The sequence below is a fragment of the Rana temporaria genome, chromosome 9 (genome assembly GCF_905171775.1).
Source record: "Rana temporaria chromosome 9, aRanTem1.1, whole genome shotgun sequence".
Taxonomy (NCBI): Eukaryota; Metazoa; Chordata; class Amphibia; order Anura; family Ranidae; genus Rana; species Rana temporaria.
In genome coordinates this window covers 162,860,012-162,873,395 of record NC_053497.1, presented here as the reverse complement: position 1 = coordinate 162,873,395, position 13,384 = coordinate 162,860,012, and the positions used below count along the sequence as shown (strand labels likewise).

At 42.6% G+C, this 13,384-nt stretch overlaps 1 protein-coding gene across 2 annotated transcripts in view; it reads right to left on the bottom strand.

The window, feature by feature from the left end:
- The window catches only part of PDZD4 (PDZ domain containing 4), a 353,070-nt gene that overhangs the window by 97,659 nt on the left and 242,027 nt on the right, over positions 1-13,384 (bottom strand). For both annotated transcript variants that reach the window (XM_040324887.1, XM_040324888.1), the window contains one exon: positions 10,236-10,326. In XM_040324887.1, the coding sequence (XP_040180821.1) occupies positions 10,236-10,326 (91 nt within the window). The remainder of the gene's footprint in view (positions 1-10,235; positions 10,327-13,384) is intronic.

The window sequence follows — 13,384 nt, the reverse complement described above, 5'->3', positions numbered from 1 at the left end:
TAGATCGCTATAGCCCTCATTGGAGAGGAGATTCACTAGTCAGGCAAATATCCAGGATGGAAATGGCATGGATACATAGGGTACGGTGCTATACACCTTATGGGTTAAACATCGATATAGATGTAAACGCATTTATTGACAATAGTTTAAATTATGTGATTGTGAACTTTATCTGAGCTCCCAGACTGGTCCTGGTATATCCATAATTTTTTCTCATGTCAGTTGAGTATGATTACTGAGTATTGATAACTATCAACATCCAATTTTTCCCAGTGTAATCTAAAAAAACGATTGCCATATTCAAAGTTGTCCCTACTTTGAGGGTGGGGACCCTGGTCTTGATAGCGTGGGGCCTGGGTTTGAGGTTTTTCTTGATATGGGTTCCTTGATGGACCCCTTTCCCCATGTCTTCCACGATTTGGAGATTCCCTATATCCAACATTGTGGTTGTATGGTTGGGGGCCATATCCACGGCTTCCATTGGGTCCATAATATTGATTATCACCTCCATATGGGTATCCCTGTTGAGAGGATGTTCCTTGCCTATGTGGTGATTGGTGAGACTCACGTCTCCCTTTCTTCCCTTTAGTATTTTTATTTTGACTTTTCTTAGGGACTTTCTGTGTGGTTGCTTTCAGGGGAAAGTGTTGAATCCCCCCAGGGTTTCTTTCCGGGATGTTTTCCCCTTGTGTGATGACTTCCATTCTTGAGTCCTGCTTACTCAATTCCTCCTCTGCTAATTTATTTTGCCAACTGAAGACACCATTAGCATGATAGTCCCCATAGTCCCTATTATATTTTTTCCTTTTCTTAATTTTCTGCTCCTTCTCCTCTTTGTCCAAAATTTTTAATAGATTGACACTATGGTCCTTGTACTCCTCCCCTTGTGTAAAAGGGATGAGACTCTCTTTAAGGACTTTTACTTCTTCATCTAATTTGGTCAACTTATTTTGCTTTTTTTCGACCAGAAAACGTAAAAAGCTGACCCCGGCATCATTAAAATACCGAAACCAGTTTTCAAGTTCTACTTCCCCCTTTTGGGGACAGACTTCCCACCTCAAACTTCTTGGTACCATATTAAGTTTAATATAGGTATTCAGGAAAGCTATATCCCATTGGGTATGGATCTCTGAGATGGTTAAGTTTTTGAGGCGTATAAAAAGTCCCCCCAAATCGTTTTCTGTACTTTTATAGGTTTCAAATACCCCATCTGCGTTGAAAGTTTTTGAGGCCCTATATTCAAAAACATCCATGGTGTGTACTTCAAAACCACCAAAAAATATATAATGAATAAAAAAGTATAAAAGTATAAATCCAAGAGAGCATTTGACTCCTCCTAGGATGTACACACTATGACAGTGTCTGACTGCGTGCTTCCCTGTCATGTGATCGGCTGTTTACAGTTCGGCGCTGACGCGCTCAGAATAATGGGATCCATCTGACAAATCGGATTATGCAATACAGTAAGTGGAAGCTGATGTGGGGGGTGGGAGACCTCACAGAGCACAGCATGCCACACAGAGCGCAGTATGGGCTGGTTGACAGGAGTGATTATATATCCTGGAACCAAGTGATTTCATTATCTCAACTACTGTGAGTAACTTTGGTTTTTAAAATGTTCCTTCTTTTTATCTTATTTGATTGCTTTGAATTTGCAGTTAGATCGATAGGAGAAGAAAGGAACAGGCTATTACCATATCCCTTATCCAAGATGGCCATCAGAGCCTCAGGGATGCTGGGAGCTCAGATGGGGGTGGTACCATTTGTTGTTTGTTAGGTATAAATTGCGGTGAGTCAGTACGCCGCTCGTGCCCCAGGACGAAGTCTTAGTAGACGAAACGGCGTAGGGTGGCGGCGTGCTGATGTCTAGAAACCGCATACTGTGTCCCGGAGTGAACGGGTTGTGCTAGCCGGCCGGCTATAATTTCACTGCGAATTTTAATCTACATTCTTGTAAGTGTGATTTTAATCTTTTTAATAAATCGTTATATGGGTTCACACTATGTAGCTTTTTTTCTTCTCCATATTGGTTTCTATCTACTTTGGTTACCGATCCACTGTGGGAGAAGTTTTTGGCTCTTGGATATCCTGCCACGTAACCCTCTGGCTGGGGAGTAAGCCGTCTGCTGTCAGAAGATCTCTAGTTGGGATCTTCCCTTCTGGTAAGGGACAGTGTGATTGAGAGGTGGAGGTGTCCTGTCTATCCATGCACTTTTCTGAGGTTCATGCATTTTTGAGGTCACTATCTGCTTGAATGGGAAAAGGAATTTTCTACTATCAAATCACTATCAGATGCACTTTTTGTTGTTTGAACAATAGACTTTCACATGTTTTATTTTTCTCATTATCAATGTAACATCTTATGTATGGACGAAAGATTTGTTATATTTTACTTTGTACTAACACTACTCTAGTATTCACATCAGTTGCGCAGCTATTTTTCTATTGTAATATGAATGGTTGTCATTGGAAATCATAGGGAACGACTTGTCATGCTACTTTGCAGTCCCAAATCTTGGGACAAGTCGTACAAGTGTGAAAGGGGCATTAAGGTTTAAACATGCACTAAAGGCATGGATTTAGTCATTATATAATGTCTTTATAAATAAAACCATGTTTCATAAAAGAGCACAAATATTGCTTTTTGACAAACAGAAGTGCAAATTTAAAATATAAACAAAAAAATGTAAACTCTGTTGGCTGTATTGCTATTGCACATATTACCTAATTATATATTTCAAACATTAAGTATTAGGAAAAGAAAAAAAAAAAACTTGATTTAATGTGCTATTACATGTTTTAATGTGCTATTATTATAGGCTGGGGACGGAATTGTGTTGCTGATTTAGAAAAGGCCAGCAGAGGGCAACAAAGCAAAAGTGTGAATAATGTAATGTGTAGAATTGCATTGGAAGGGGAAAGCATTGAAGGGTGCCTGTGTGTCTTAGACAATACAGCTTGCCGATAGAGCCAGGGGGCCGGGGCTTTAATAGATAGGCAGAGCTCCAAGTAAAAAGGAAGTTCAAGTGGGTAATAGGGATGAGCTCCAGCGTGTTTGCATCGTACACATGCAGAGCCCGCCAGGAAGTCTGCACGGCGATGCGCTAACCACAGCCAGGGAGATATTGTCCCGATGCTCGGCTGCAGAGATCGGGAAATGTCTCCCTGGCTGTGACACGCTGGAGCTCATCCCTAATGGGCAAATGTCCCTCCCTCACATTTTCGTTTTTGCATGTTGGATTGCCTTGACCTCTGGAGAGGAGCACACCTCTGTGGTATATTGATCCTGCATACCTGTGCACTTACACAGCCTGCAAAAGCCAAGCAAAGCCTAGACCAGTGATGGCAAACCTTGGCAGCCCAGATGTTTTGGAACTACATTTCCCATGATGCTCATGCACTCTGCAGTGTAGTTGAGCATCTTGGGAAATGTAGTTCCAAAACATCTGAGGTGCCAGAGTTCACCATCACTGGCCTAGGCACTGGATTAAAGGTTCTGCTCCACCAAAAACACTTAGGAACCTTCAAGTTCCCAGCCCTGATCCAGAACTATCAAATCTGGAGAAAACCATACAACACAGCTGTCTCTGTTCACTAGAAACATGCAAGAGCCTCTCAAATTGCACCTTTGAGAATCCCATTGTCCTTTATACACAAATTCGCACCATGTCAGGGCCTCTCACTATCACAAAGTGTTTCTTAGCAAACACAATGTACAGGGATGTGAAACGCAGTAAGTAGTCTTGCATACACATTCTCAGATTGAACTGGATAGACCAGAGTCTTTATTCAACTTTACCAAAACTACAGTAATGCGAGGCTTTCTCCCTGGTGTGGAGAAAGCCTCTTGAGGGGGGAGCGGGCGAGCAGGAGAGTCAGGACGCTCTCTACTTTGCAGATAGAGAAAGGAGCTGTGTGTTAGTGGGTGTCCTGACTCTCCTGCTCGCCCCCTCCCCCCTCAAGAGGCTTTCTCCACACCAGGGAGAAAGCCTTGCATTACTGTGTGGAGTTACAGACAGAAAAACAGGAAGTGAGGATTTCTCAGAAGAAATAAGGACATTTAAAAGCAAAATTGAAGGATGAGGTAAGTGAAGGAGGACTGCACTAATGTAAAGGAAGCTATTTAGGGAAACATTTTTTACCTTTACAAACCCTTTAAATTACTTTTTTTCCTTCAGAAATGACATTTTGTGCAGGGACAGTTCTAAACACGGGAAACATGCGCTACTTTACAGGCATACTATAGACACCCCCGAGGTACACAATTTAAAGGAATATTTCACTTTTATTGTTTCACTTTAAGCATTATTAAAATCGCTGCTCCTGAAAAAACATCAGATTTAAAACTTTTTTTTGCATTGATAGCCCAAATTTCCCCAAAAAACCTAGGTTCCCCAAACACTTTTTAGGACAATAACTTGCATATTAACCCTTAAAATTAACACTTTTGATTTTTCATGTTCGTTTCCCATAGACTTTAACGGTGTTCACGTGTTCGAAATATTTTTTTGGCCTGTTGGCATGTTCTGGTGCAAACTGAACCGGGGGGTGTTCAGCTCATCCCTACTGGAGGCATGTGACGTGAGCCAGAACATGGAGCATAGAGTCCTAAGCTGACACAGAGTGAAAGTGAGTAACATAGACCCCAACCCACACCAACGATGCTACTGATCCTATCACCCTCCAGCACTGCCACTTCCCCCATTTCCCCACACAGCACTGCTCCCATCCTATTACCATTGTCACACTGATCCCACGCCCCCCCAGCATCTGACAGTGATCCCAACATCCCCCCTCCCCAGCATCTGCCAGTGATCCCACGCACCCCCACAGCATCTGCCAGTGATCTCACCCACTGATCTCATCATCACCAGCACTGCCACTGATCCCATCCATCCTAGCAGAGCTGTGTTCCATCCCCCACACAGCACTGCCACCAGGGGCGTAACTACAGGGGTCACAGTTACGATCTGGCCCCATGTTCTATGGGGGCCCATGCCCCCATAGAGGAAGAGCGACATATAGAGGAACCTATCCCCTCAATTTTCTCCATGTAGAAAAATTGAGAGCTTGATTCCTCTATACGCCTCCCCCTCCGTTCCTCCTATATAGCTTCTTTCTGCTGTCCCTGGGCCCCTGTCCTCTGTCCTGGCCCTCCTGCAGCATTGCTGGGGGATTTGTCAGGATGGAGAGCAGGGAAAGGGCTGGTAAATATGTAATTAACCTTCCTTGTCTGAATGGATACCGATCACTGACTCAGTTTACAATGCCTTGGTTATGAATGAACAGAGTCAGTGATCGGTACAGATCACTGACTCTGTTCATTCATAACCAAGGCATTGTAAACTATCTTTACTATGCTTCAGTTTGTGAATGAAAAGGAATATTCTGTGCAGCTGAGGTTGCAGAGAAAGGAAATTGGGAACATCAGAGGTCTGTTTAGACCCCTGATATCTTACCAAACCCCCCCATGGGGCTCCTAAACAAAATGTAAAAAAAATAATAATAATATTGTTAAAAAAAAAAACACTGTAAAAATAATAAAAAAACGACTGACTACCAAAGTCAGAAAGGTCACACTTGCGACCGAGCCCTGGCCTTTCCGCCAGTGGGCTTTGGGGGTCCCAGGCCCATTAGAAGGGACCCTGTCCGGGAATCAGGGGGACCCTTCATGGTTTCTTGCACCGGGGCCCTGAAGGTTCTAGTTACGCTTCTACTACAGGCCTTCCTCTGAATGACAAAATAAAGAAAAATATTGCGCATACCAAATTAACAATAAATGTGTACCAGCTGCGTCTCAAAGATGTCATACAACATCAAATGAACATATAGAGAAAAAAGGAGTCGCGCTTATTAAACCAATTGTGAAAAACCTGTGAGGTATGAACCAATCCCTTTAAGAGCGAATTGGTTAAATCACTAGTGACAAATAACAAGATCCCTATTTAAGGAGGATCAATGTGAAAATTAATCAATACACTTATTGATCAAAACCTGTATAGTGTGAACCAATCCCTTGAGGGAAAGGGGTTAGATCACTTGTGACAGATATAAGATCCCTGTTGGGAAGGATCAATGTGAAATTCTTCAATACACTTATTTGGTCAAAATAAATCTATATAGGAAAAATGTGCAAAAACAGTCCATTCCATAAAAAAATTGTATGAAATAAAATGAAATTAGTCCCAGATAGTGGAAGATGTGATGAATCCCAAGTGTGACTTAGACAAATCCACAGTATGGTGAATGATGACAGACGGTGAGCCCTCCACCAACAGGTAACACTTACTCTTACCAGAAGGACAGTATAAACCAGCAATAAGAATAAAAGCCTCTTTCTCCTCCTTCAACAGAAATGGGTATGAGCATCCATCCACCCTCACTCAGCGCCACAGCAATGAAAGCCAATGAGCAAAACGATTCGGAATTCCAAAGGTGACGCCAGAGCGCCGCCTCCCGACGTTTCGTCACTGCGTTGCACATGTGAGGACCCGGAAGTCTCAAGCACACGCTTCACCTTACAGTCCGGCCGGCTGTTTTCCACGCTTTTTTTATATGCCGATTGATGTAAGTGCGCAATCTTCCTTTTATTTGAATAAACCGTTTATACAGTAATACGCTATGAGCTGCTTTTGATTCCTTTTACATACTTTGGAATTCCGAATCGTTTTGCTCATTGGCTTTCATTGCTGTGGCGCTGAGTGAGGGTGGATGGATGCTCATACCCATTTCTGTTGAAGGAGGAGAAAGAGGCTTTTATTCTTATTGCTGGTTTATACTGTCCTTCTGGTAAGAGTCAGTGTTACCTGTTGGTGGAGGGCTCACCGTCTGTCATCATTCACCATACTGTGGATTTGTCTAAGTCACACTTGGGATTCATCACCTCTTCCACTATCTGGGACTAATTTCATTTTATTTCATACAATTTTTTTATGGAATGGACTGTTTTTGCACATTTTTCCTATATAGATTTATTTTGACCAAATAAGTGTATTGAAGAATTTCACATTGATCCTTCCCAACAGGGATCTTATATCTGTCACAAGTTATCTAACCCCTTTCCCTCAAGGCATGGGTGCTCAACCTGTGGCTCTCCAGCTGTTGCGGAACTACAATTCCCATGAGGCATTGCAAGCCGCTGACAGGTACAAGCATGTCTCCCAAAGGCTGAGGCATTATGGGAATTGTAGTTTTGCAACAGCTGGAGAGCCACAGGTTGAGCACCCATGCCTCAAGGGATTGGTTCACACTATACAGGTTTTGATCAATAAGTGTATTGATTCATTTTCACATTGATCCTCCTTAAATAGGGATCTTGTTATTTGTCACTAGTGATTTAACCAATTCGCTCTTAAAGGGATTGGTTCATACCTAAAATACAAAAGGAGTCGCGCTATGTAATTAATAAATTGCATATGAAAAATAAGTGAAAAAAAATGTGCAAATATAAAGGAAGAGTGGACCCAAATGGTCAGAAAAAAATCACAAAAAACACTGGGGTCCACAAATATTAGTGAAAAAGGAGGGAATAAACCCAATCAAAAAAAAAAAATATCTTTAAAAGAATTGTACAAAGTCCCAAATAAAGTGATAAGAAAAAATCCCAAAGTGTTTAGGAATAATCCACAACGTTGTGATGACTGACGGGGTTTGATTGGGTTTATTCCCTCCTTTTTCACTAATATTTGTGGACCCCAGTTTTTTTTGTGATTTTTTCTGACCATTTGGGTCCACTCTTCCTTTATATTTGCACATTTTTATTCACTTATTATTTTTCATATGCAATTTATTAATTACATAGCGCGACTCCTTTTGTATTTTATGTTTGTTTAATGCTAAATGGCATTCTGAGACGCAGCTGATACACACTTATTATTTTTTGGTATGCGCAATATATTTTTTGTCTATTGGTTCATACCTCACAGGTTTTTCACAATTGGTTTAATAAGCGCGACTCCTTTTTTCTCTATACTTCCTCTGAATGAGTATTGACAGTGCTGAGTGCCTGCTGACTGAGACAACAGTGTACTAATCAGTGGCGGCCCATCCATGGGGGGCGCATGGGCGCCGCCCCCCCCCCCTCCCAGGCAGTAAAAAAAAAAAAAACATATATTTATTTTAATGGCCCTTTAAGAAAAAAAAATAGAAAAAAAAAGTCCTTAAGTGCACTATGTCACTATGTTTGAGCGCCGGACAAGTGCAGTATGGGAAATGCCACGTCAATGCAATCATGGCATTGCAGACGAGGCATTTCATTTGCAGGCTTTGAACCTGCTTTGTGGGCGCTTTCCATTGCGCAAAACTGCATCCGGTCCGGGAGCTACTGCTTTGCATACCTAGTAATCACTTCTGGTTATCCCAGGCAGTCAAAACCGGAAGTGATGTCAGCAGGTCTATGGGACGCTCAGCCAGGTATAGTGTGGAGGCAGGAATCAGATCACTAATGGCGTGGATGGGCACTGGAGCTGACAGTGCCGAACCTGAGCCTGAAGCTGAAGGTGAGTGTGGGGATCGGAGGTTCTCTCTCTCTCCAGCCGAGAGTTAATTTCTCCTCTCATGTCACTCTCTTGCAGCATGGCTCCGTTTGTGTTCACCCCTCTCCCCCCCCCTCCAGATTGTTATCTACTGGCTCTCCCTGTCATATCTCCCCTCTGTCTCTGCGAAGCTGCACGATGTTGTTATCTTTTCAGTCCCACTGAGCTAGTCTCCCTGCAGCCTTTTTCTCTTGTACTTTGCCTCTTATCAGACCAGTTATCTCCCTGCAATCCCAGCATTCCATCTGCTTAGCCCAATATATATTATCTGCTCTCCCCCAACAAAGGCACAGCTGATCAGCTTTATTCCAATGGGATGTACACTTAACTCTACACTGTCCAGCAGCTGCCTTTTTACCTTGTGCCCTATATAATGTGCCCTGCACCCCTCCCCATGTAATGTGCCCTGCACCCCTCCCCATGTAATGTGCCTTGCACCCCTCCCCATGTAATGTGCCTTGCACCCCTCCCCATGTAATGTGCCCTGCACCCCTATCCTACATGTACCGCCATACACTCATCACCCCTCTCCTACATGTACCGCCATACACTCCTCACCCCTCTCCTACATGTACCGCCATACACTCCTCACCCCTCTCCTACATGTACCGCCATACACTCCTCACCCCTCTCCTACATGTACCGCCATACACTCCTCACCCCTCTCCTACATGTACCGCCATACACTCCGTACCCCTCTCCTACATGTACCGCCATACACTCCTCACCCCTCTCCTACATGTACCGCCATACACTCCTCACTCCTCTCCTACATGTACCGCCATACACTCCGCACCCCTCTCCTACATGTACCGCCATACACTCCTCACCCCTCTCCTACATGTACCGCCATACACTCCGCCCCCCTCTCCTACATGTACCGCCATACACTCCTCACCCCTCTCCTACATGTACCGCCATACACTCCGCACCCCTCTCCTACATGTACCGCCATACACTCCGCACCCCTCTCCTACACATACCACCCACCACTATACACTCTGCAGTATTTGCAGTCTTTGATTCTGTCACGTATGCTGTTAGATCATGGTATTGTAAAGCTGTTTAAAGCAATGTAGAAATTTCGTAATTTTTCATTGCATTGATTTTTTTCTTGCTAAATACTCCTGACACTAGTGGAATACAGGGTCGGAGTGGGTGGATTATATAAGGGGTGTGGCTTATGGGAAGAGGGAGTGGTCAACAAGGAGGGGCGGAGTATGGCGCCCCCCCCCCATTCTAAAAATTCACCAGCCGCCACTGGTACTAATTATATATTAATCTCCTTGTGAGCAGTGAGGTTGAACAGCAGTGGGAGAAGGAGGGTGCTCTCTTGCCAATGCTAGCTCAGCATCTACAGCCATGATCAAAATGGGACAAAGTGGTACATTTGTACTTTGTCCTGACTGGGGGAAAGTTTAAGGAATATGGTGAAACTTCTTTTTTAAGAAACAAGAAGCATGTCCGATATGAGATCATTGACATATCTGTTTAGGAGAGTCTAAAGGAAGTGACACATACAGCTACAGTTAGAGAAAGAAAAATGTAAAACAAGTTTTTAAAATATTTAATGCATGGCACTTTTCATGGAGGAGAAACAGAAAATGACAAACATTAGCAAAGATCATACACACAAAACATTAAACAGTAAACAGAATAAGAAGTATACATCAAATTATTAGAGTAAAAAAAGAAACTCACTTCATACTCCAGTTCATCAGCACGCTCCACATCTGGCTGCATGCCATCCATATATTCCCCTGGTTCATAGAACTCATTTCCAATTGGAGGGCTATAAGATTAAGCATAATACAAATTTATTTTGAAATAACTGTTGTGTGTCAAACACGAAACAATGTCATAATCCTACTAAAGGAAATGTAAAGCTGTTCAGATAGATGGCAAAATAGGAAAACTTTGCAAGCAGTTTTGATCTCTGCTATGTGCCCTCCAAACAGATCAGTACACGTAACAGCAGTTTGCAAATGTCACTCTGGAGTGAAGCTAGATAGAGACATATTATATATAAATATATAATATACACACACACACACACACATACAGTCAGGTCCATAAATATTGGGACATCGATTTAAAATGAAACGAACAAGATGTGCTTTAACTGCCGACTTTCAGCTTTAATTTGAGGGTATTTACATCCAAATCAGGTGAACGGTGTAGGAATTATAACAGTTTGTACATGTGCCTCCCACTTTTTAAGGGACCAAAAGTAATGGGACAGATTAACAATCATAAATCAAACTTTCACTTTTTAATACTTGGTTGCAAATCCTTTGCAGTCAATTACAGCCTGAAGTCTGGAATGCATAGACATCACCAGACGCTGGGTTTCATCCCTGGTGATGCTCAGCAAGGCCTCTACTGCAACTGTCTTCAGCTCCTGCTTGTTCTTGGGGCATTTTCCCTTCAGTTTTGTCTTCAGCAAGTGAAATGCATGCTCAATCGGATTCAGGTCAGGTGATTGACTTGGCCATTGCATAACATTCCACTTCTTTCCCGTAAAAAACTTGATGGTTGCTTTTGCAGTATGCGTCGGGTCATTGTCCATCTGCACTGTGAAGCGCTGTCCAATGAGTTCTGAAGCATTTAGCTCAATATGAGCAGATAATATTGCCCGAAACACTTCAGAATTCATCCTGCTGCTTTTGTCAGTAGTCACGTCATCAATAAATACAAGAGAACCAGTTCCATTGGCAGCCATACATGCCCACGCCATGACACTAACACCACCATGCTTTACTGATGAGGTGGTATGCTTTGGATCATGAGCAGTTCCTTTCCTTCTCCATACTCTCCTCTTCCCATCACTCTGGTACAAGTTGATCTTGGTCTCATCTGTCCATAGGATGTTGTTCCAGAACTGTGAAGGCTTTTTTAGATGTTGTTTGGCAAACTCTAATCTGGAATTCCTGTTTTTGAGGCTCACCAATGGTTTACATATTGTGGTCAACCCTCTGGTGAAGTCTTCTCTTGATTGTTGACTTTGACACACATACACCTACTTCCTGGAGAGTGTTCTTGATCTGGCCAACTGTTGTGAAGGGTGTTCTTCGGTCATCCACCACAGTTGTTTTCCGTGGTCTTCCGGGTCTTTTGGTGTTGCTGAGCTCATCGATGCGTGCTTTCTTTTTAAGGATGTTCCAAACAGTTGATTTGATTTGGCCACACCTAATGTTTTTTCTATCTCTCTGATGAGTTTGTTTTGTTTTTTCAGCCTAATGATGGCTTGCTTCACTTATAGTGACAGCTTTTATTGAGCTCATATTGAGAGTTGACAGCAACAGATTCCAAATGCAAATAGCACACTTGAAATGAACTCTGGACCTTTTATCTGCTCCTTGTAAATGGGATAATGTGGAATAACACACACCTGAGCAGCCAATTGTCCCATTACTTTTGGCTTATTACTTTTGGCTTATAAAGTGGGAGGCACATATATAAAGTGTTGTAATTCCTACACCGTTCACCTGAACCGGATGTAAATACAATCAAATTAAAGCTGAAAGTCTGCAGTTAAAGCACATCTTGTTCGTTTCATTTCAAATCCATTGTGGTGGTGTATAGAGCCAAAACGATTAGAATTGTGTCGCTGTCCCAATATTTATGGACCTGACTGTATATCTATCTATACACACACACACACACATATGTTACACCGATTCTCAAGGTGCTCCACCTTCAAAAAAAGCATTCCAAACATAGCTCTGACACAAAAAGTGTAGGGAAATCTACAGTAAATAATGGGGATCTAGGCAGCAATAAAACTCCTCCAGAGTTTCTAAATATTTCCTACTATATGCAAGGCTAAAACAAGTTTTGGGTGGAGTTGAAACTTAAGGGCTGTGTTGTGTCTATGTTCCTGTGATCTACTCCATATCTCACAAGATATAAGAAGCCAATAAATAAATTAACATGTTGGCTACCACTTAAAGGGGTTGTATAGTTTTTTTTATTATTTTATAAGAAGGTTCCTTTAAGCTAGTAAAATAAAAAAATAACCTTTACAACCCCTTTAAGGCTTAGCCTGTTTTTCAGACTCAGTGGGGCCAGATTCACGTACAGCGGCGCATCTCCCTGCCGGGCGCAGCGTATCTAAGATACACTACGCCATGGTAATTTTTTTTTTTCGAATCCTCAAAGAATTTTCACGGTAAGTTACGGCGGCGTAGTGTATCTTTGGCGACGTAATGGCGCGGCATTCAAATCTCTGTGATGGGGGGCGTGTTTTATGTAAACACGTCATGACCCGACGTAAACAATGTTTTTTTTTAACTGCAAATGTGCCGTCCGTGGGGGTATCCCAGTGCGCATGCTCGAAATTAACCCGGATCAAGCCAATGCTCACGACGGTGACGTCATTCTACGCAAATTCCTATTCGTGAACGACTTACGCAAACGAAACGAGCAGCTTTAACTATACACCGGAAAAAGCCGAACGCAAACGACGTAAAAAAATGCGCCGGCCAGACGTATGTTCGTGGATCGCCGTAACTAGCTCATTTGCATACTCGACGCGGAATTCGACGGAAACGCTACCTAGCGGCCGCTGAAAAATTGCATCTAAGATCCGACGGCATCTAAGATCCGAGATGCCGTCGTATCTTGTTTTGTAGATAAAAAACAAAGATACGACATGCAAAATTTGAAGATACGCTGGCGTAATTCTTTTGTGCATCTGCCCCAGTGTTTATAAGTTAAAAACATTTTTTTTGCTAGAAAATGTATTTAGAGCCCCCAAACATTATACATTATTTCCCCCAACACCCTAGAGAATAAAAAATCGGTCATTGCAATACTTTTTGTCACACCGTATTTGCTCAGCACTTTTT